Source organism: Panthera tigris, chromosome B3 (assembly GCF_018350195.1).
Source record: "Panthera tigris isolate Pti1 chromosome B3, P.tigris_Pti1_mat1.1, whole genome shotgun sequence".
Taxonomy (NCBI): Eukaryota; Metazoa; Chordata; class Mammalia; order Carnivora; family Felidae; genus Panthera; species Panthera tigris.
In genome coordinates, this window is record NC_056665.1 from 98,194,878 (window position 1) to 98,220,007 (window position 25,130).

The 25,130-nt window shown below is 42.4% G+C and overlaps 1 protein-coding gene across 2 annotated transcripts in view; it reads right to left on the minus strand.

Moving 5' to 3' along the window:
- Nucleotides 1-668: 668 nt before the first annotated feature.
- Nucleotides 669-25,130, minus strand: part of TRIM9 (tripartite motif containing 9) — a 111,038-nt gene continuing 86,576 nt past the window's right edge. Inside the window, exons 7-10 of one of the 2 annotated variants that reach the window (XM_042989689.1) lie at nucleotides 24,267-24,405; nucleotides 7,403-7,706; nucleotides 4,705-4,867; nucleotides 669-2,678 (exon numbers count right to left, since the gene is read on the minus strand). In XM_042989689.1, coding sequence (XP_042845623.1) covers nucleotides 2,616-2,678; nucleotides 4,705-4,867; nucleotides 7,403-7,706; nucleotides 24,267-24,405 — 669 coding nt within the window. In that variant the 3' untranslated portion in view covers nucleotides 669-2,615. Of the gene's footprint in view, nucleotides 4,868-7,402; nucleotides 7,707-24,266; nucleotides 24,406-25,130 lie in introns of both variants that reach the window. The other variant, XM_015544504.2, reaches the window with a different exon arrangement.

A 25,130-nucleotide genomic window follows, 5' to 3' on the forward strand; every position in this document is an offset into this window, starting at 1 on the left:
TGTTTATTTTTGAGAGAGAGAGAGAGAGCGTGAGCATGAGTGGGGGAGGGGTAGAGAGAGAGGGAGACACAGATTCCAAAGCAGGCCCCAAGCTCAGAGCTGTCAGCACAGAGCCCGACGCGGGGCTCGAATTCACACACGGTGAGATCATGACATGAGCCAAAGTCAGACGTTTAACCGACTACGCCACCGGGCACCACCCCCCACCCCCACCACCGACCACCTCAGAAAAAACAGTTCATTTTAAAAGGGTAATGACAATAATACTGTTGTGATTATTTAAAAACAACTGTATGGTTCAGCCAGTCAAAGCAATGTTGGAGGCACCAGGTTTGAAAAAGTCAGTGACACTGTATTTTGCAATACACGTTTATGGCCTTTCTCAGGAGCAGGCTTGTTAAAAAGTAAGTCCCCGATATTTGGAGTCAGACCCAAACAGCATCTAAGTTCTAAATGTTTCACACCAAATTAAGATTCAGGAGGTGGGTATCACCAGGAGACAGTGCCAGGGCTCCCAAGGAAATCAGATGAAGAGCAAATATTTTCAAGAGCTCGGGGGACTTTCTAATTACACTTGGCTGGAGAAATATCGTTCCAACAAAGGTGAATTGTCATCCCAACTAGGTAAAAACCACGACATTCTGAAGAGACATATGATCTTCCCTCATAAAAATCTTTTATTGGCACACCAGAAATATCCATTTTTTTCTAGTACAGTAGCTGTATGCATCTACAATGGCCATTCTGTGTAAACTACGTGTTACAAGTCACTAGAAATCTAATTAGCAAGATGAATTTAATAAAGAACAAGAGTAATTATGAGTCTACAGTGGCCCAGCCTTCGAGTCTCATTGGAGAGTAAATCAAATATCAAACTAGTGTTGCCCTGCAACAGAGTTTTTCTGTAGCCAAGAAACCAAGATGGACGTAAACAGGATAGCACCCATTCAATAAATTAGGTACGCTTAACTAGAAAAACACTGTAACTGATAGAAATGACCTAAATAAAGCACGAAAGGAAATAATCAGCTATTTACATATATTATTTTTTGCCAAAACTTTAGTTTGTTAGCCTTCCCACCTTACCTCTTCTATTTGTTATTCTTGTTTTTTCATGGTGAATTTCTTGGCTCACTGGCAAATGCTTAGGCAACTGATCAGGACCTCTTTCCCTGTTCTCCGTTTTCTAAAACTTCACGGCAAACTAAAGAATCTGAAAGGTAACCTGTGCGAGTCTATCTCTCTAGAGAAGTAATGAGAATTATTGTTCTGTTCTCAGTCACAGCCATGACGCACAATCGCATTTTTCTTCCACACATTGAACTACTCCAGAGAGCTGGGTTGTGCATGGCAGCAGAGTGGACGGATTGGTCATTTGTGACAGGCACAGGTACACATGGAGACAAGCGTGTTTATCCTGAGAATGGGGGTGCCGTGGACTGCAACTTCAGATCCCCCATTACTGAAAATGGGGTCTCTCTCTGGTTGCTTTTGTTTCACATTTATTTTTAAGGCTTAGTGTCATTGCAGCATTAACAAATAAGAATGCTGACGTCGTTTCTGTCAAAGAAGGGCTCTGTGATGAATGGCAGCAGGTACCATAATTAAAATAGCGTTGTTGAAAAGGCATCGAGTTGGTATGTTTCTGCCGCTATGGCCAGAATGTGTAGATTTTTAGCATCGCTCTTGGAGATCTGAGAGATCTTGCCAATGAGCCTCTTTGTCCCTTGTTTATTCCCTTTCTAGTACTTATAACAATTTTGTAATTGTTTTATTTTCAGTTTGCTTTCCTATGAGAATATAAGCCCCAGAAGGGCAGTAACCACACCTGTGTATTCACCACTGTGTCTCCAGTGTCTAGAACAGTGCCTGGTCCATAGTAGGTTCTCAATTAAAAACTTGTATTAAATAAATGAACCAAATCATAAATCTCCTGGTCTGCCTATGTCTAGAGACTTTCTAGTTTGACTAGATGACCAGGGTTTCTGGCCTATCCTAATCATCCTACGTGCTGTGAACCTCTGTGTAGCCCTATGGCTAATATTTTTGTGCTTCGATGGATAGTATAACTTCTCAATGCTGCATTCGTTCTGCCCATCTCTCAAAGACTAGCTATGCAGGGCTAACTCTGCATGAGAGATAACAGGGCAAGAACCTTGTAGGAGGTAAACTGCAAGCTCCAAATTCAACTCATTCTTCCCCGGCTCTCTTTACAACCTCTTTGTCAGAAAGCTTAAGAAAAAGGTCATCAGGAGAATATTCTCTCGGTGGTACCAGTTCAGTTAGTCACCAATAACATGATCAGAAAAGAAACAAAATAGAACTCACCTACATTAAAAGAAACTTAAGTTAAATGAAAGCAAAATCTGGGAGTGGAAACTAAGTGACACGGTGGGCTGTCTAGGTCCTTTGTTGCTGGACGCGGAAGTGACGGCAGGCATCAGAGCAGGAGGGGGGTTGGAAAAGAAGGGGTGGAGCTGTGGGGTGTGAAGACACGGGGGTCCAGCTTTTCTCTCCTCCTCCCCCTCTGCTTCCGGAGTGCTCCCTCTGCATGCTGGCTGAGCTCTTGCTGTCGCTCTCTCAGGCAGAGGTGAGGACGGCCCGGCCCGTCGTCCTTAGGCTATTGATGCTCTGCTGGAGTAGAAGTCGGGGACTGGGAGCCCGGTGTGAAGCGTGACCTGGGGGACGAGACTGTGAGTCCTGGAGGCACCGCGGGAACCCTCCCGGCATGCCCCTCCCCAGGGCACAGGGCATGTGTTCCTAATTCAACAGGGGCCCTGTTGGCTTCCTTTAACGTCTATTCTAGTAGACGTTAAAGAGAATTCTAGTAGAATTCTGCCTGTGCGAGGAGCCTGGCCACCATGGTGGGCTCCCAAATCCTGGAGACACTTGATAATATGGTTCTCATCCATCTGCCTCTTTTAAGGATCCTGGGAAGACCGTGTTCCTTATGACCGAAGACACAGGCATTGATCTGCAGGTAGCAAAGCCTGTTGGCGAGGACGCAGTGACACTGCCAAGTCCATGGATAGAGAACAGGTGAGCAGACAACCCTTCCCTTACCACTTGTCCACTAGTCACTCCCAGGAGGGTAAGCCTTTTGTATGGGGAACGAACAGGTGATTGCCAGGTAAGAAGAAACATGGGCACTTATACGGTTTCCCTGGTTCCGTGCAGCCTTGCACTTCAGTGGGAAGCTGCACGGATGTGGCTGGAACTGTTCCATGCGGGGCTGTCATCCCTCCCCTTCTCGTCCCTGTCTCCCCCAGCCCAAGAGTCTTTCTCCAGATACTCAGAACATCCCGGAAACCGCTGAAGAGCATTGAGTGCCATACTCCTGGGAAGGGGAAACAGCTGAAAATGTGGAAAACTTCGAAGGAGGTTTTTCTAAGACTCACTTCTAGGGCAATTTATGGTTTTCTTCCTTCCAAGGTAGAGGCTGACCTCTGAGAGATTAGATTTCAGCCTCCCAGAAAACCCGGTCTAGTCGCAGGAAGAGAGAAGGGCAGAGGTCACTGGGTTGTAATCACTTTTACTGCACACACTGATAAACGACAATTTTTTTTTTTAATAGTTCCCGAGATTGCAGTTCTGAACAGAGCAAAAATCACCTGCAGTGTTTTGATTCCCAAGGCCTATGTACCTTAAGGCAGCCGTCTGCTGAATGAGGTGCACAGCTGATAATGAGAGCTCCAGGTGAGAAGGGCAGGGGCAGCCCCTCAGGGCACCCCACAGCTCTCTGATCTTTGCCCCAGCCGTGGCCCCTTGGTCCCACCTTGCCCCTGTGAGGCCCCTCATACCTTAGAAACTTTGTCCTGGTTGCTCCCTCTGCCAGGAAACCTCCACACGGCTCGCTCCCCACCCCCCTCCAAGGCTCAGCTCACCTGCCACAGCAATAAGACCTACCCTCAGACTGCAGCTGCCCGCCGGTCCAACCCCAGCACTCTCCACCCCCTCGCCCTGCCCTTGGCCTTGTCTCCCTTGCACTTATTGCCTTCTAACACATTATATAATTAACGTAGTAATTTGCTTATTATTTCTTCTATCTCCTGTAACTCTATGAGGGCACAATTTTGCATGTTTTGTTTTCACTGATAAACAACAATACTTACAGTAATTATAATAATGGTGCCTTACGTATTAAAGGCACCCAGTAGGTGTTTGTTGAGTGAATGCATGAGAAGAACCTGTAGTTTTGCCATTTGCAGTAAATCCTAAGTAAGTGGCCCACAGGCAGGGATTGTTTTCTATCCCTGTGGCATCTAATAGAACCGAGTAAGAGTGCAGAGAAGATGTTCAGGATTTCTGATAATGGTGCTAAAACTTCAGTCTCACACCTTCACTTCTGGGGTGCTTCTGGCGCTCTGCATAAGTCATTCCATCTGTTTTCATTCCAGCTGGTTCAGGGGTTTCGTTCCTACTAGGGATGAATCTAGGCCTCGGGGACGATCAATAGCAAACCATGAACAGAGTTCCAATTCGCTGCTCATTAGACTGCGTCCAGGCTTAACGAAGGGGCTGATGCTGATCTGGAATCATCTCAGTTGTCACCGTTGATCCCTTTCCCCTCTCCTTTCCTCCGTGTCTTGGTCTGGGCCTTACACGGTTGGCTTCCCTGTCTCGGGGATCAATGTACTGCCCGCGGGCAGGCTTTGAAGCAGAGCGAGCAGAAGCCGAGGTGACACCCGGGGGCGCGGTGCTTACCTGCACGTTCCTGTTCAGGCTGACGGCCGGGAAGAACAGGCCTTCCAAGTTCTCGAAGGCTATGGGCCCCTGCTGTTCGTCGTTGATAAAAAATGTCAAGGTTTTCCGATTTAAGTCGAGGAGCACCCCGATGGTGGCCCCCTTGGTGATTCCTCCCTCAGTTCTGTGAGAAAAGAAAACATCACGTGTCATCATTCTAGAAGCTCTCCTTTTTGTGCCAAATGTACAAACCCTTTTGACTAACCAGTGTTTCTCGACCTGTTTAAGAATATCGTTCCCCACCTTCAAATATCTTTTTTCCTTAATCACCCTGCCTCACATAAAATTTTCATATCACAGATATGCTGCGTATGTTTCTGTGTTGTGTATATATCTGTGCTTTGTGAATGAAAAGAGTAACATGTTTTGCTTGCCCCCAACCCCCACACTAATTTTCACTCCCTTGGGGGGAGATAGCGCCCCCGTTGAGAATATAGAGTCAACCACACTGCTCTGCTGTTGCTGAGGGTGAACTCTTTCTCAGAAGGTCTCTACCACTGAACCACAGCAGCAGAAAACAAATCAGTAAAGTGCAAGAAAAAACAAAGTAGGCTTTGGGCTATCAGAGCTCTACCTACAGCTGTGCTGTGTACTTTGCACAAATGGTGTGGCTTGAACATCAACTCCAAAATGACTTAATTTGAAAGTCAAAATAAAGAGTCACTTAAGCTAAATCTAAAGCATATGCATGAAAAATTGGATTTGGGGCCTTATGCTACTCATTAAATAGAAAAAATCATTCCGGAAAGATGTTAATTTTTGGCCTGTTGAGTTTGAATTGAGAAGGCTGTCCATAAAATGACAACATCGAAGAGGATTCTCCCCTGCAAAGTGAAACAATTACGTTGTAGAAGATGGAGTGGTTTTCAAGAACCTGCACTGAAATGTCATTTTAAAACAAAGTATGTCTTATGCTTCAGTTGGTGGTTTCTCAAAAGTCATTAACACGGATGACCAGATTTGTCTTACTGGCCACTTCCCAACTCTTTGAGGTCTAGCAACATTGAACTTCACCCTGATCTCAGCAGAGCATACAAATTGGTAAGTGTTGTTCCTCCCCCCCGGCATGCAGAATACAGACTGTACATAGCGGTTAAAAGACAGGCTTGTACGTTGCATCTTGTTAATCACAGCTTCAACAATGACAGCACAGGCGACGTGCAGTCTGCACGCAAGCAGACGTGTTCAGCTTCAAGAACGTGTTTTTTTTTTTTTTTTTTGCATAGTGTGACACTTGTATTATTCTTTACTCCTTTACTCCAAAATAAAGAAGCTAGAAGGGAAAAGTAAGTGTGCTACCTCGGGGAATGGCATCAGGAATCTAGTGACTGAAGGCTCCCCCACGTGTAAATCACCAAAGGTGACCGCTCATCTACATCTAGAAGGATTTGATATCAGGTGCAAGGGCATGTATGTTCACTTTCAGCGATAGTGGACAACGCACACCTGAGTGGAGATGTATAGAAAATGTCTAAGGGAGTAGGAAGTGGAGGTCCTAAGAATCCTACTGGCTGGAGAAGGAGCAGAGATGATGTATCCAGAAAAAGGTGAGACCGTGGAGCCCACCAGCCTACCACTGCCAGACTCACTTTCCTTTTGATCTGACTGAATAGAACTCTATATTTTTTTCCTTGAAACACCAGTGAGAGCGTATCTCAGGGAAATCTTTGAGAATAAGGTGGATGAGGATCCATGAAAGACACCTCTCTACTTACACAAACCAAATGATAAAGGAAGTGTAGGGGGAAAATGTGTAGCATAGATTAAATTATAATTGCTTATGATTTGCTGTTAGAGGCAAACCTAAGGAGATTTCTATGTTCTCTTTCCCCAGCAAACAAATCAAATTTATACGATAATAAGACAGTCCTACCCAAAGGAGTAGGTGTTAAAGGTTCTCAAGTTACCCAAACTGACATCCATAAGATTTAGTTTAATGAATGGCTTCTATTCTGGGCAGTGGTAGTAATAATAATCATACCAAGAAGAACAATGGCTTCTGTTTTCAGATGCCTCTGATGTGACACATTTCCCCATATCTATCTCATTTAATCTTGAGAACACTCCCACATGAAAAAATATTATTATCCTAATTTGGTGGATTTGGAGATGAAGGTTCAGAAAAACTCAATGACTTTCCTGGGAAGTTGTAGCTCGGGATTTTAGAATCCTGGGATGTTTTCCTGAAATGGATATGCATTGGAATCCTTAGTTTCCAGCCATGGTGGAATAGAACAGTGAAGGGCCTAGGAAAGTGCTCATGTCTCTGGCATTATGCAAAACATCATATATATATATATATATATATATGCATGTATATATATATATATACATGCATATATATATATATACACACACACACATACATACATACATATATATGTGTATATATATACACACATATATATGTATATATGTATGTATGTATATGTATATATACATGTATATGTATATGTGTATATATATATATATATACACACACACACACATAAAATAAACAAACACTGAGATGGAGAGTGGTAGAATTCCCGTGCTACCCACTGAAGACCACCTGCCTGGCTCCCTTAATGTCATCTCTTTAACAGGACTTTGAGCCTGGGCTCTCGTTTTTGACCAGAAGCCAACATGAAGAAGGCTCGGTTTGGGGGCCGCTGGGTACCTGTTGGTGTGCGAGTTGTTGTGCATGAACCAGCTCCGGTTATTGTCCACATACATTGCCCAAGCTTTGTCGTCCTTTCCTAACATCACATCCTTCATCACGTCGATGCGAGCCACGCCGAAGGCAGGGTCAGGGTGGTTGTCATAGCGGTCTACAGTTAGCTCCCAGTAGTGGACGCCCTTGGAGAAGCCGGTCTTCCCCAGCACCACCCGGTCATCGTAGCTGCTGCAGGTCACAGTCAGGTTGTCATTGGAGAAGATGATGTCAGAGTGTGCTGAGCCGGGGTCGAAAGCAAACCAGGCCACTGGGAACAAGAGAAGGGAGTGCGGTTACTAAGGCAGACCCAGCGAGCTCTATGCCGCAACACGCTCCTGCGCGGGTGAGGAGTGTCGTGTCCCGTTTTCATGCTGCCATGCAGGAAGGAGGCTTCCGGGGCCAGAGGGGGCCCTGAGTGAGCAGACCGGGGGCATGTCCTGGGAGGTGGCACTGTCTGCACCCAGAAGCAGACGGAGGACACAAGACCGATTCAGCAGGGGTTACCTGACTCAGACTGCACTCCCAACCAGGTGATCCGGGAGTGAGGTGGCATCGATTTTGGAAGGTGCAAGTCCCTTCACCCGGTGACTGGGACAACAGTACACCAGAGACATAAAGGGAGAGGGTGCGCTAAGATGCCTGTGTAACCCTGAGGCGGGGAGGCTAGGATCTACAGTCCTAGATGGAGGAGGGATAAAACACACTGAGTGAAACCAGCAAATATCCCTTCGGCAGAAGTGCTGAAGTCTAGTCATTTTGAAAACTTCCTTAAGCGGTATTGGAAGCTTAAAGGCTGCGAAGCTGTCGGCAACATGAGCTGATGTTCATGAGTGACTGTGACTCGGACTTAAGACAGGTTGCTTTCTTTGTACCTTAAAAATAACAGTTTGCATGTTACTCCTGACCCTAACGTGTAAACTATTTTGCTGGAGCAGCAGGTATTTTGGACATCGGGTGAACACAGAATGACATCTTTGAACACATCATTATGACTCGAGTTCTAAATGCTGCCTACCAATAACACACTCTGGAGAGATGTCATTGCTGATTTACTGAACCTGTGAGCCACCTCACATGCACTTTGGTCTTTGCTATTTGTAACAGAATAAGGTTATTCCATACCTGCCAACAGCTTTTTAATGTCAACTGTTGTCATTCCAAGTGAAAGGCATGGGAGAGAGAAATAGGAAGCAAAATTGACATTGATAAGAAAATAGGTCTCTTTTGATAGGCTAATACCAAAAAAGGACTCAGTGTAGGACACTGCAAACATTACAACAGTTGGTCTGACTGGTACCTTTACCCACGTGAGCGCTCATAAAGAGTGCATTGGTGTTTAAGAAAAATGGGGGGAAATGTAACCTTCTTCTAGGTATAAAATTTAGAAGTACATTTTCCAAGTATTTGAGAAACTTATAATAGGATTTTAATGACAATTAGACAATTTTATTGACATAAAATAAGCTGCCGCCATTTATTTGCTGAAGGAGATTGAGCATGCCAACCACAAAAGTAAAAGATGACAATCACAGTAGGTGTACTTGCCTAATTGAGAGTAAGGTGCAGATTGTGTCTCAAAATTGCATCCTATAAAGAGATACTACACATCAAAGCTATGAAACAGCAACCAGGTTGATAAAAATTATTTGTATACAACGAAAAAGCACCAGCTGAAAAGAATCACCAGAGGCCTGATTCATGAAAAACCAAAGCCCTTTTTATATTTGTTTAGTTTTCTGGATAAAAACTGTTTCTCTTGCTCTTTCAAAACGAAAAGTACATCTTTCTTTTTTCCATTTAACAAATCCTCCTCCAACTGATGCTAAACTATACAGCTTAAATTTTTATCATCTCCCCACGCTCAACCTTTCCCACTAAAATTTCCATTTTAAGAAGGCTTGCTGTTTAAAATGAGAAAAATGTGGGGTGGGAGGGAAGCTAAACAAAATAAAATACAAAATAAAAATGAGAAAAATTCACCCAATTGAAATGGAGAAACCAACAGATCTTGATAAAACTCTGTTCTATATTACTTGTCCGTGCACTTCTAACTCTGGTGATGCAGGAAGGCCTTTGTCGTGACTTGGGCCCAAGTTAAATGACACATATATGTATAAATGAACATGGAATGTAACATGTATGTTAATAAAAGCATCTGATAATTGTTAATAATGACATGAATTAAATGTAGTAAAACAAATTACTTCATCCCCTTCTCAGATCATTTTGTTATATTAGTTCTTCTTACCGAAGGGAGGGGAGGGGGCCCTGGTGGAGGTACTATGGTCTCAGAGACATATTAGAATCACCTGTGGAACTTTTTCACCCCCTCCAAATCTTAGAAGATTTGGATACCCTCTAGCTACTCCATGAGAAACTGGGTTGGGGGGAGGAAGCAGTCTAGTTTTAAAATGTTTAAAGGTGTATAAACTATAGTTTCAAGTCATGTTGGGGACTGAACTGGAAAATGCATTTTTGAGGAGCACTAGGGTATCCCCTAGAAAGGATCATTTAATTTTTTTTAAGTCAGTAAGACCCTTATAAAGTAATTTCTAAAACAATCAAATGATGATACACTGAATTCAAATAATTTTAGAATTAAGATAGCAACTTACCATAAAAAAAAGGACTAATGATTAAGTTAAAACACAAAATTGAAAGGTTATGACCTTACTTTTGGTTACTTTATTTTACTACGGGATGAGTTCACAGACAAAAGAATCAAGAATCATCTTCTCCCGACTCATGGCTGATTTTTATGTTTAATTTCCACCATTTATCACTTAAATTCCTATTCATGGGTTAGAGCATAGTGAGTACTGACCACAGGGGTTTGATTAAAGCTGAATCGCCTATCCCACTTTGGAAATAAATCTGTAGAATCCAAATAGGGCTTTTGAAAATTTTAAATGAATCATGCCTTGTGCAAGTCTTTTTCAAAACAAGTTCTCTGAAATCTTTTTACACTATTTAAAACATACCACCATACATTTAAGATTCAACGATACAATGAGCACAATGCTGTGAAATACAGCCATCACATCTCCCCAAATCCACATTTCATTTTATTCTCGAGACAGTACGTGTTACAAAGACTACAACAATATTTCAGTACATTGGACACAGGTGAAAAGAGTTCCATAACAAAGCATGTCTTGAAAGCCAGTAGTGCACAGAAAAACAATAAGAAACATACAAGCACAAAGAAAAAGGTCGTTTTAAAGGGAGCTTGAAGTCCCTGCATCCTTTTTGCACTGTCATGCTGTGGCCTTCTTCATTCCGGGATGTGGGATGAGCAAAAAGAAGAAAATAAAAAACAAAAGAAACCTTTGGAAATGTGAAATGTGCACCACGTGTATCCACGATTACAATATAGTCCTGAAGAGATCAAATAGGTCTGCATCTTAGATGTTTTCGGGTTCTATTTGCTAGACAGAGTTGATTGCACAGTAACGCATGTCTAGCTTCCCTGAAATCAGCCTGAAGCCCTGTCACAACCTGCTTGGCTGTAGGAAACTTGGGGGAAGCCAGCCTTTTCCATGACTTGGATCTTTGGGCCTTAGGCCAGTTAAGGGTTTCTAATTTGGCTAGTGATGATCCCTCCCCTTCGCTAGGGAAAAAAAATCAGCCATGAGCCAGACCGTCCTACCAGTGAGCACGGGCTTTTGCAGAAAATACTTTCACTTTCTGCTCTCTGGTTTGCCCGTTTTGTAGGATGCATTCTGTTGTTGGTGTGTTTTTACTTTATTTTTCCAATAAAGATCTCTTGAGTCTATGTTTAATCAGACCACTATGAGCTGGATGCACTGATCCAGTCTCCCAGACACAGCTGGTTTCCTGGATACAGCAGGGTTGCAAATCTCCAAACGAAGGCCACAGCCTCCACTCAGCCAGCCTATGCCGTGCGATGCCACTGCATGTGATGACGGAGCGGGTTATCCGTGGCGGTACCAGCTTGTGCAAAAAGAACCATTTCGCTCGTCACTGTCCAATGCCATTGTACATTGACCACAGCTCGATGGTTGGGCCTTACACCACACAAACAAGAACGCCACAAAGCTCCAGCATCCAAATGCTCCTCAGACCGGAAGCAGGCCACAGACATAGAGACTAGCTCATTGCCCTCTCCATGCACATGAATGGCAAGAACAAAACAGGTATTCGGAAGATGCCATCAAGGCACAGAGAGATCAAGGGGAAAGGTCAGACGAGCTCAGCTCACCCGGTGCATTGAGAGACTGCAAAGAGGAATGCAAGCTCAGCTGGTGGGGTGAGGGTCGGAAATCAAAGTAGGATCTCCCGGGAAAGCTGGGTTGTAGATTAAGGGTGGAGGAGAAAGGACTCATTCTACGGAGCGGCAATCTTTCCGAAGGCACTGGAAAAGGGAGTGTCTGTTCTTCTGAATCTGTGTCTAAATGTAAGATCAACGCAAACTAGAGATCAGAAATCTGGTACCTGCCCGTGCACGGTTCCCCAAGACCTGCCTTACCAGTGCATGTGCACAAAGCCTCATCCATCCCGCAGGTGCCACGAGGCATTTACAAAACCAATGTGGCTTGGGGCTAGGAGGGCACTCTCAGCAGCCAGGACTCAAGAGCACGGGACACCTCAAATATCACAGACAATTGCTTTCACTTCTCCCAATTCTCAGTGGTAGAGACAGTATCTTGGAAGGTTCCCTTTTAATTCAATATTTTAGAGTTGAATTTAGAAACTTTAGAGGTAGATTTTACCCATTGATGACCAAGAGTAACACTTTACCCCTTTCAGCTACCTTGGAAGGAAGTTACTACCTGTATAACAATGGCCTCTTAAAGGGTTTTTGTTTAGGAAATGATGATTTTTTTTACCCACTCTTTGCTTTTCCATATTTTTCCCTTTTCTCTCTTATGTATATATTTCCATTTCTGAATGGACGAGATGATTTTTCTTGTGTACTAGCACACAAGACCTGCTCTTGAATAGGATAGGAAGATAGGGCTGAGCAAGTAATCAGGGAAGGAGCCTTACCTTTGTTTCCGAATTAAGATCAGACCCCAGCAATGCCACTTGGACATCTCTGGTTGTCTAATAATAAACAAACTGGGGCAGTGGTAAGGTGCGTTGGTGGCAAAAATGTCTTTATTTTCAGATACTTGGGTATGGCATGAAGGTCACTATTATATTAAATAAAGACTTATCGATTATCCGACCTGGTTTTAGAAGGGCTTATTAGATAGTTTCTCTAAATTGCTAAAATCACTCCTTTCTCTTTTGTCAAACAAGAGCTGGTTCTATGCAGCAGGGTGGTCTGGTCAGAGACAGATATTTTATCAATTGGGGCCTTCTTAGAACATAGTTTGACAATAATAATTTAAGAAATAGACATGGTACAATGGTAATATTCTCTGTCCAAAAACACCAAGCAACCATCTTTTCATTGAAAAAATAATTTTGTTTTTGTGGCCAGAGGATGTTCCTAGGGATACTTTTCTGGTTTGAGTATGTCAGCATGCTTCTCATGTTGAACATACCCTTAGCCTATCAAAATACTATTGTGGACATGTTCAAGCCAAAATAACTGAAGTGTGTGAGTGTGTGTGTGTGTGTGTGTGTGCGCGTGCATGTGCATATAACACGATCCTATTTGCAAAGCTCAGAATAAGGGGATTGGCTAGTTTCAGTTGAAACTGCCAAGAGTCAGTCCCATTTTAGTTTCTGAATTTACAATATTAAAATTAGCTTTTCGGGCTTTACTCTTATCCTTAGGGAATTTTCTTTTTAAGAAGTATAAAAAGATCCCAGAGAAAAGGAATTGCTATCTATGGAGTTAAGGTGTTGTGTTCCCAATCACAATGTATCAAAATTTCTTCAACCTAAACTTCATATAATTTCGGTGATTTGACGTACGTGGTCATTTCTTGGCTCAAAAATGTTAAATAAGAAATGATTCTGATTCTATAATTGTCTCAAGGGGGAACTAGTCTTTAATGGAAAAATTTTGAAATACAGCACCACAAACTGACATGGGCTTCGTTTAGGAAGAGAAGGCCATATTTATGTCAGTAAAAGATTTTTCATTAACAAGAATTTGCTTGGAAATGTATTTTTCACCAGGTGGTAGCAATCAATTCATTATATTGAAAATACTTGTTGCTTTAAAAATTAAAGGAAAGGATATACAGAGTAAAATGAATTCCAGAGTATATTGAAACTCCAGGTCATCATCTGAAAACCAAGGAAGAGATGTATACTGAATCCAGATCACAGGGACCATACCCAAGCCATCATGAATCGTACTCACCTTTCCTATTCTCAGTACTGAGTTGGTGATGGCACCATTCTGTGGGGTGGGGGCTGTGAGTAGCTGTGGTCATTCATACAATCAACAACTTGACACTAAAACAGTTATTGCTTTTCTATCCTCTTATGTGGGTCCATTATATTGATGACCCAATTTTCCTTGACTTCTCTCACTCTTGAACTATGCCCTCTCTTCAGGCAAGCTTATTTAATATCCAACCATTCCATCTCTGTCTTTTTCCCCCCCACCAATGGCCTCCCATACTCTTCAGCTGGGCTGATGTTCTCTAAGGAGAGTCTAAAAAAATTTCTTACCTCGTTGTGAAAACTTTCCAAATGAATTACAAGAGAGAGAGTGTTTTCCACCTGATCCCAGCAGGCCTAAACGACAGTGCCCCTTTATGCCCTTCCCCATGGGCACATAGTACAAACGTTTGGTCAGTTGCCTCTAGGTCATCTATGTTACCTGATGTTATCTTAGATTACAGGAGTCTTAGAGGAGGACGCTTCTTTCGGTAACGTCTAAGGAGCAATCATCATGCTTCCCCTTGAGATATCCTGGGTGGAAGAACTCATTGCCTCTGGGCAGCCCCTCTCCAGTTTACAGTTACTGCTTATATTGCTCTGGATATTCCTCTTTGGGATCTTTACTCATCAATCGTAGCATTACTATCTGGGGCCAAGATAGTTTTAGTTCTTCAAGTATTTGAGGGCAGTCAGCAAACCCCTTTAAATCTTCCCTTTTCTGGGCTAAATAGAATCTATTTCCAACCCTTGTTCTATGGTATGGATTTCAAATCTTTACTTTCATTGTCTTGCCCCTCTGGACATATTCAAAAACATGAACCAAAGACAATATGACAATATTGGGAACAGTATTGCCACTCCCCGGTTTAGCCAAATCACACAACTCACAATGAATATACACACAGCTACGCAGGAAGGATGTACATCCTCCTCCCTCACCTCCTCTTGAAAGCACAACTATTGAGATCTGGAGAAAGTTTCTTAGTCATCAGTATTCTATTAGCCAAGACAAATAGGAACAAAGTTAATCTTTTTTTTCCCCCAAAATACATGATATGGAAGCCATGTTTCAGATCATAGTTAATATGCAGGATTATTATTATTATTTTTTATTAAAAATGTTTAATGTTTATTTATTTTTGAGAGAGAGAGAGAGACAGAGAGAGAGAGAGGGAGAGACAGAGAGAGAAGCAGAGAGAGAGGGAGACACAGAATCCGAAGTGGCTCCAGGCTCTGAGCTGTCAGCACAGAGCCTGATGTGGGGCTTGAACCCACGAACTGTGAGATCCTGACCTGAGCCAAAGGCAAACGCTTAACTGACTGAGCCACCCAGGCACTCCACAGGATCATTACTATTAATTTTTAATGTATATATCACTAGAGAAAGACACGTAGCGCCTTAAAAGATTTTTAATTTCTTGTCATGTTTCATTCTATGCAGTAATCTGTCTGCTGAAGAGTTTTGCTGAGTAAAAACAGTTTATCAGGAAAGACCAATGGAAAGAGCAGTAGAATGTCAGCTGAATACTGTTATGGTAACTCTAGGCACAGCTGAATCTCTGGGGTGGAGACTGTGGTCATAATGGGAATGCATCAAGACACAATTTCCATCAATTCTATCAAAGACCACCATTTTCCTCTTGCCCTTGCCTAGACTGTTTTCCCTTCCCACCCAGCATTAGCTGGATTCAGGAGTTGAGGCCTCTGTTTTAAAGAAGCTGTTAAGAATTATCAAAGCAAAGATCAACTGGGGATCACACTTATTATTTAATGACTTTTGGCTTCAAGGTGAAAAAAGAATGTGTAGGTACTGTACTCCTGTTTGGCTTAGTGTTTATACTTTTTGTTGCTGTTGTTCATTAGTTAATATTTACCGAACACCTACCGTGTGGCAGACATTGTATTAAAACTGAGCAGCTATGAAACATGAAGTTGGCAAACTGACCACAGGAAAAATAATAATTTAGAGAAAATCTTCTAGAGGTAGAATTTCTTGACTGATTCCAACATGTACAGAGTACAAAAGATTTCTGTAGTGTGGTAGAATATTTTGGAAATATTTCTCATCAGTCTTTGACGTATTATTTTTGGAATTCAAAGAGGAAAAGCAAACTGACAGGTCTTCCTTATGACAGTGTATGCTAATCCAGTTTCTTTGTGACTGGTAGAATTCTTGGTCATCTTTTTGTCTGGTAGCAAACAGCCTCATAACTTGGACAGCCCTTGGGTGCTGGGCTGACAAGACAGTTATATTTCAAAGCACAGTAAGGCAGAATATGTCAGTAAGAACTGCACAAATGGCATTAAGCATGAGTTTCAGTTCAATTATAAACCATCTGTAAAATAATTTGCCTTCTTTAGGAGACAAAGAAATGAATGAAGGAGGCTGAGATTCCTCAAATGATCTAATAAGCATCCAAAGTCACAATTATGTCCAACTGGCACATAACTTACAATGAAAGGTGGTATTTAAGCTCTCTTAAGTGTGGCATTAATTGCAACTGGGAAGTGAGAAGCAAATACGTTTTGAAAAATTCCTTCTAAGGGAAGAAATGAAATAGTCTCTTACCACTCCTGGGACAATTGCGTACTTTGTCATCAAATCTCCACTCCAATTTAGAATTATATCATGGAGCTATTTATAAGTAACTACCACCAGAAGAACCAAAAATTCCTATATTTCAAATAGATACAAAAGATCCCAAAGGACTAAACTGCTCTCCAGAGTGTCAACTGCAAAGCATATTCCCCAAAACCAAAGACAGGGTCTGGATCCAATTCAGTTCTATGGAAAAATTCAGCAAATTCCCTGGGATATCATGCATGTTGTCAACATTGAGAGGAACAAGGTATCTCTCTTTTCTGGGTTCTGAAACCTATCATGCTTCTCACTTTGGATTTTGTAATATCGACCCGAATTTGTTCAAGTATGATTTACCTACCTTGAGGATTTTGTCCTGGAATTGCACATTCTTCTAACTAAATAATGTTTTGGGAGCTCTGATGCTTTGAGTGAGGAGAAATAAAGCAGAGGCATAGGAAAAAATGTCTCCAGTGGACAATATACTTCTCCCTATATGACCCTTTATCAACTATTTTCTATTATTGTTGAATTCTCAGTATCATAGGCAGATCTTTAAGACCTATTAAGACCCTTGGAGGAGGGGGGAGGTGTCTATGCCTGTTCATAGCATTTTCTGAAACAGTTAACAGATTTCACAAGTATTTTTGAAGACAGAAACCATATAAGAAAACCAGGGGTACAGATTGTAAAGAACTTATAGGTTATCTGCTCTAAGTCTCTAGTTTTGGAGACAAAAACAAAAACAAAACCACCCCCCTAAACCAAGAAGCCTCCCCACCCCCCTTCCCAAATACAACAACCACAAAGCAAAAACCCCTAAAGTCCAGAGAAGTTAAGGGACACATCCCAAGTCACACTGCCAGTTGTGGTAGGACATGATAGGGACCTAGGCAGGATCAATTCTTGGGGAATAATACCTTGGGAGTGACAAGGCCATTGTTTCTCTTTTGTGCCTTGGAAATGCACAAAAAGGTAAAGTCTATGCCACAGGCCATGGGCACATGCCAGTGATCTCAGGGGTGGCCAGGCTTTGTGCAGATGAACCTAATATATCATTCTCCAAATCCTGCACCATACTGTGTGAGGGTGAATCTTTCTTCTCTAAACGGAGCAGTTTTGGGGACTGGGGTGGTTAGGGATTGAAAGGCAAACACATCATCCTCCCCTTCGGGATTTTGGTCATGGGGAGTGGGTGAGCAGAGAGTTTCCTGTTGTTGTTCTTCTGAGATCAGATGAGGGTCCTTTTCCCTCACAAGGTTACAGCTTCTCTGGGGTGGAGGGGGGCCGGCGGTTCAAGACATCAGGATTTAAGAGTGCAGTACTTACATTGGTCCAAAGTCACTATAAAATATCTTCAAAGAGATTCTGGACAGATGCATCTGGGGCTACTCTGGGGTCATATTCTATTTCTACCACTGAATATTCTTTGGATTATTTCCTTTAATGTGCAGGAGAAGGAGCTATCACATTAGAAGGGGGAGTATGATGCTAACAATCCAATGCGGGGGCGGGGGGATAGACATTTTGATGTTATGAATAACATCTTCTATGCCCTCTTTTAGAAAGCATTTTCTAAGATGTAATTTTAAGAATCTTAACCCTTTCATTATCATTACACAAGACAATCCTGAAAAGTGTTGAGGAAATGGCTCCTGTGGACATTCAGCTAAGAAAATGCTGGAGAGCATCCTCTAAAGACTGAATCTCTATCACTATTTACCTTCTCTCTAGTTTTCTCACAATTGAAATCTGGAGGGTTGAGAGCTTTTGTCAAGAAATGGCTCTGTGGTTTCAACCGCACAAGAGCTCCAAGACCCAGACCTCATTTGGTAGGATCTTTCAAGGACCTTGAAAAGGTGACTCTGACATTCCTTTTTTTCCCCCAAGCAGCGACCTGTCACTGCCAGCCAAGAGCATACTCTAGTACCAACAGAGGAGAAGGGCCTCTCTAGGGAAGCACTCACTCCGGGGAGGAAAGAGGGGGGAGCTAGTGGAAATGCAGAGACAGAAGAAAAGGACAGGACTTGAGTAGGAGCTTGGATATGACGTTGGAAAGGACAGCCTCTTCACACCTCCTTCTTAAAGGACGAATGTTATTTTTTTCACCAAAATTCTAACATGACTGTTTGAAAGTGTTAAAGTCCATTTCTGGCTGGGGTTTCTGGATGAATACATGAGACAGCTATGCAATGCTGTTGCATTTTGACAAGATGTTTCACACACTTAGCAAACAGATTTAGGATAGGGTTCCCTCTTTCCTCCCTTTTGGTTGAGCGCAAATAGCACTGTTCTAATGTCAGCACCAGAGTGCACTACACTGGGCATTGCAGGCCGAAGGCCCGGGTTTGACATATCACTTAACCTCTGGAAGGCTCAGTTTTCCCAAATGCAGTGTGAGATAATAATGCTAATACTTCCTCCTAGAGTGTGGTAGGATTCCAGTCCTTGGTATCTGTGAATACATTACCTTACTGTCAAAAAGAACTTCACAGATATCATTACATTAGGGATTTTGAGATGGAGAGATTATCCAGATGGGCCCAAGATAATCACAGGGCTCCTTATAAAAGGGAAACAGGAGGTTCAGAGTCAGGAAGAGATTCAAAGATGCTACACTGCTAGCTTTGCAGATGGCGGAAGGGGCCAGGAACCAAGGAATACAGGTGGCTTCTAGAAGCTGGAAAAGGAGAGAGAACAGATTGTCCTCTAGAACTACCTGAAGGAATGCATCTCTGCTGTGAAATCCACTTAGGATTCTGACTTCCAGAACTGTAAGGTCATAAATGTGTGCTGTTTTAAGCTACTAAGAGTGTAGTGATTTGTTAGAGCAGCAACAGGGAATTAATACACAGGGTAAATCTGGAATATTGCAGCAACAGAACAGAAGAAGGGTTTAGACATTACATTAGCAGTGGGCACGAAGGTGTAGTCTGGAATCTAAATAGCTGTCTTAGAGTGAACAGAAAAAAATTCCTAGTTTTTCCTCAGAAGCTTAGAATGAAACATAGAATGGATAGTTTTTATACAATTCCTCCACTGGATTTCAGTCTCCTAAAAATACTTGCTGGCTGTCGTGTTGCTGTCATTTTTCATGGACTCTTTTACTGGACAATGTAGAAATGAGGCAGTTTATTGCAATAGTTTTCTCAGTGTATTTTGTACTGTGATCCCATAAAGCCTTCTGACAGACACCTAATGCTCATTATGAAGGGTTCCAGATAATGTACTTTTAAATGTTAGATGGAAATATTTTTAAAATTCATGTATGCTTTCTTCCTTAATCAGAACCCAAGCCACAGAATGCTCTCTTTTGACTCCCCCCTCCTCTGGGTCTGTTTTCAGTTTTCTGTTACCTTCCCTGATCACCAACCCTGTCTCTTCTAATGTGAAGATCCTAGTCTGCTGTGGTCTTCCCAGCTGGGTCAAGGAGCTCTCGGACTTGTGTGTAAAGTAAGAGTAAGCAAGAACTGAGGGAGACCAGGGGCCCTGCTGTAAAGACACAGGAGTGTCTACGCCTGAACTTTGTTGCCCGCCCCCCCCCCCAACCTTTTTTTTTTTGCTAGTAAGAGGTCATTGTCACTTCTTGATTGTAAGATGACCATCTAGATTTCAGGGTGGATATCTTAGTTCTAGAAAGGTGAGATACCATAGTTTTCAGGCACTCTTGAGTCAGGTGCCATGGAGTTCAGGAGGGAGGAGGGGTGGAGCCTATAAACTCCAGGGCAGGGGCCATGTCTCATGCATCTTTGTGACTCTGGGCCCAGCACAGTCCCTGACAAAATTGAGGTGCTCAATTAATGCTTTTGAATGAGTGAGGTTTCTTTATCATAGCCAGCTCAAGGCAGACTTTGAAGTTTTTGCCTTGCATACAGTTATTCCCTGTGTTTGGATTTCTGTCTCTCTACTCTCTGGGAAGTCTTCTCTCCTTTTTAGATTATATTCATTTTCCCTGCAATATGTTGTAACATATTCCATGTAGCTCTTAGATGTAAAACAATTGAGATATTATTTCCATGAAAATATAAATTTCAAAAGCCCTGTTTGAGAAACACTTACTTTTAGGGGGCTGCTTGTTAGTTGAAATTAAACTCCAAATAGAAGTAAGGTGATTTTAAAAAACGGAATGGCTCATACATTTCTGGTGTAAAATCTATCTGGAAAGCAATTTAGAAACACAGATCAAGGGCCTTAAAAATGTTCCTACTCCTTGGTCCAATAATTCTAATTCTAAGAATTTGTCTAAGGAAGATAATCTTTTTACACAAAGATTTGTGTTGGAGAGTATATACTGAGTAAAGAGTGCCACCCTTCATGTTCTAATTTCCCCGAAGGACTCCCACCTATGCTCAGACTGTGTGAAGCAATTCGCTCGCAATTCTCTCCTCTGAGAGGTGGGTCAGAGAGAGACCCTCTCATTTCAGCCAGTTAATAGTTATTTGAGCCCCAGGAATGTTACCTTCGGTCTATTTCATTTTCTCTCCAGATTAAAGAAAAAGAAAAAGGTAAGTCTGTTTAGTTAGGTAAAGGGAAAATAGGGAAACATCAATAGGAGGTTTTCCTATTCTGTTCTCAGCCTTGCCTAGAAAATTTTTTTGTTTCAGGAGGACTCTCCCACATAGAATAAGCCCCAGAACTCTAGTAGGAACAAGGCCCTATTACATAATGGCTACTCTTTTGCAGATAGTTTCAAAGACTGTGACACAGCCATGGTGGCTATTAAATGGGTTACTTTAAAAATATATACAACTGGGGTTGTGGTGCTTATTTTAAAATTTCATAAAGATTCTTAATTGCTTACAGTTATATTTCTTCTTCAGTCGGGGGGTAATTTGGTTTAGATCTGCAACTGGCTTTATTTGCATGGCTGTTTTAGGTATATTTCCAAGAACTCTGCTTTCAGGGAACTAACCACATTTGAATTCATCCAATAATGCATTTTCCTTTCCTTGTCTCTTTTAATAACACATTCTTTATCATTTCCATTGAATTACATTATTTTCATTGTTTTCCTGATGAATCCCACCCCCCACCCCCCCGCCGCATACAAATTATGTCTTCCTACTAGTCCTTTTTCCTTCCTTCGCAGGGTTTATAATAACTTGTATGTACATAACTAGCCATGTGTCTGTGTTTTTCAGGACCATCTCTCTTCCTAGACTGTAAGCTCATGAAAGCAGGGACGACATCTACTCAACCCTCTAAACTCACAGCGTAACAGACAGTGAACATTTACCAAACACTGCCCAATAAATACACAGAATTGCTGTCAGAAAAAATGGTCAGCATTTCTAACAATGTGGACATGTGATCTCCCCTGCATAATGTTACCTGTAAGTCAGCAGATGGTTTTATGACAGTTCGAACAGTATAAGTGATAAGTGATTTAAACCTCAGACTAAATGCATGTAAATACAAGTCAGACTTGCTATCACATATGAAATAATACCCTTCTGTAATACAGATTTTTGTTTTGAAACTTGGAAAGGGGTTAGCTCTTGCTACGAAGACCGCACAAGATTTGTTACAATAGAAAGCTAAAATGAACCACCACATCACCCCCAATAGCAGCAAAGAAAAAAAATGTTTTCCAAAGCAAACCTTTCCAGGAGCTGTAGGAAGTAAGATTAATAGAGGATAATATAAGTTCAGTTAATGTATTGATCTCTGTCAATGGCATTTTTCTCACTGATTTCTAAAAAAAAAACAATATATATATGTGTGTGTGTGTATATATACATATACATATATATGTATATGTATACACATACACACACACACACACATATATATATATATATCTACATATGACTCTTTAATTCTCTAGGTTTTCTCTATCATTACAAGGTTGATCAAATCTTTTTTTTTCTTTTTAATTGGCCATTCATGATATTTTTTTTCTTGCTTTCTAAACCTTGTCTCACCATTTGAATGGATTAGAATGAGGGAGAAACAAATAGAACAAACCAAAGTTATGGAGAAAGTATGTGTGTGAACTTTATTTCATCATGAGAAAATCACTTCTGGGCAGTAACAGAGAATACTGATATCTACAAGATGATAAGGTTTTCTTTGTATTTAGATACATACCTTATATTTGTACACAATATATAAAATTCATGGAGGAAATTAATTTCTACAGTACAGTTTCTTTGTTGGAAGAGGACTTGTTCCGTTAGTTTCTTTTAGAAAATGACCCCCAGTTCTGTGACGGGGATCGCAGTTCCAATCCTGGAATTTATTAGACACCATAATCTTATGAACATTAAGAGAAACTGAGAAACTACATCCTCCTGCAGGATGAAAAGAGAAACGTGAATGCTCAAGCTGCTATGCTAATAACTGATTTTAGCAGAAGAATATGATTTCCATGATGGATTATGAGTAGAAATAGGAGGTCTCATGACACATATTAGCAACATTGCTGCAAACTGGCTCCCTGCTCTGATGGCATGCACTTCACTCTTCAATCAAACCGCCTTGTACGCCTGGTACGCACGTGGGAAACGAGGCCATCATCAGGAAGGGCCTTCTGCCCCGCATCGAGGCAACTCTTGAGGGCTTTAGCATTTAGCATGGTGCTTTGGGAAAAGAGGCAACTGCTCTCAAGCGGATAGGTCATCCCAGAGAGAAGTTGCTAACGTGATCATTCGGGAGACTGCCGCTGCCACATCCCCATAACTCGACGGGAATAGGTCACGCGGCCATTTTCCCTTCAGCGAATCCTTCTCTTCGAATACCGTCCCTCACAGACTTACCCCTGCTCCCCAGGCACGGTTTGTATGGCTAGGGACCTGCCAACCTTGCTGTGGGATTTGAAGTTGTGCTTGTTTTTAACCATGTGAACCATTTTAAGGGTGGCTGGCACATGCCAAGGTCTGTGGGACATGGGAAAAAAACACCACCACAGTTCTTTTAGCTAACATCTTGAATTTGAACAAAATCAACACAATTATAGTTCTGCAGACGGAGGTCATGGGGGAATGCCGGTGGGGGGTCACTTCTGTGATTAAAATGACACCCAGGGGGTCTGAAAATGCTTTGGCACCAACCACAAATACCTCTTCATAGGTTTAATTTCATGTGCTGTGATTGCTTTTAAAATGAAAATGTTAAAAGCCTCAGAGGTTATACCTGGTCATCAAATTCAAGCCCTTCTTCCGAGGGGAATGGCTTGCCTTTGATGGCCAAACTATTTACAGTACAGCCAAGAAGCGAGTGTTCGCTAGAGAGTGACCTTGTGTGGTGGCCCTAAGGTGGCCTGACCAAGCCTAGAGGGACGGGCAAAGGTGAAAATGGCGAGGTAATGCGGAGTTGCTGGTCACTTCCTGTTTGGTGCCCACAGGAAGCCTCAGTCCAGGCGCCGCCGGCCTCGGCTTTGGGTGAGATGGAAGCGGTCCGTGCTGGGGAAGCCAGGAGTGGCCAACAGGCCCTCTCTGAACAGCTCTAGCACCCACACCCACTGGAAACATGTTCAGTCACACAAATCCACAGCTGGAAAGAACCTCGGTCCCACCCTCAGAAACAAGCAAGCACTACAAAGCAATTTAGAATCATCTGGGCAAAACTGGCAAGTGATGTGTATCGTGGAGAATGGGAGCCTGCCCTAGAGCCTAGATACATTTGTGTCACACACCGGGGGGGACATTCAGGCCTTCATTTTTCAGCTTCTTCAACTGCAGCTTATTTAGAATGTTATCAAAGGAAGCCGACGCCCCAGGCCATTTGAACTGCTGCTGTGGACTCTTTGGTTTGATCACATCCACATACCATGGGCTCTCTAACTGCAGGAGAGGAACAGCGGCCTTGTGCCAGAATGCAGAGCAAGTCATGGAAACACTTGAGAATGTGGGCAGTGGTGGGGTTACCTCCGGGCTTGTCAGCCATTTTAGATGCCTCGAAGTTCTCGCTCTGAGGGATACTGCTGAAGGGCCTTACCCTCAGACGTTTGGAGGACCAGGGTCTTGCTGTACTGGCTGACTCCTGTTTTGTTGAAGGCCTTGATGCGAGCGTTGTATGTGCTGTTGAAGTGAAGACCGTCCACGGTGCACATCGTCTCCTTTCCAACATACACTTCCTGAGGGTCAACAAATAACAGGCCACCGTTTAACGCCATCTCCCGTGAGGGGTTGGGGAGGCACTGTCGCTCAGAGGTTAGGAGCAGGCATTTTAGTGTCAGCCTGATCTGGTTCAAATCCTGTGAGATCCTAAGCCATTTAATTGACCTCGTTTCGTCTCAGTTTCCTCATCTGTAAAACGGGGACAGTAATGCCCACTTTATGAGGTTGCTATATGAGCATATATGGAGGTCATGTGTGCAAACTGACACAGTGCCTTACATTTAGCATGGGCCTCACACCTTAATGAATGCCACTTACTAGTGGCTAGGGCTTAAAAAATTAAAACTGGGTGCTTTAGTTAGCATTATGCATACTATTATTAACTTGGCGTTTATAAATATGTTATACCTACCGAGCTCTTTATCCTTCCGTGAGATTTTTAAAAACTGGTTTGAAAACATGAGGGTGGTCTCTGCTATGTTTATAACTCCACTGGTAATTTCAGAAACTGTCACAAAGACTACCCTCAAAGTCACAGGAATATCGGTTTTATCGTGGTACAGAGGGAAGGGGGAGGAAACAGGGGCTGGAGGAAGAATGACATTTCAAAGGCTTAAAATAAATCGTAGCATAATGCATCTTTAGCATAGGTTAGGCATGTGCCTCCCTCTTTAGCTGTATGCTTTGCAACATTATGCTGATGTAATGAGTAAAAATAATTTGTATTCCAAGCACAGCCTTA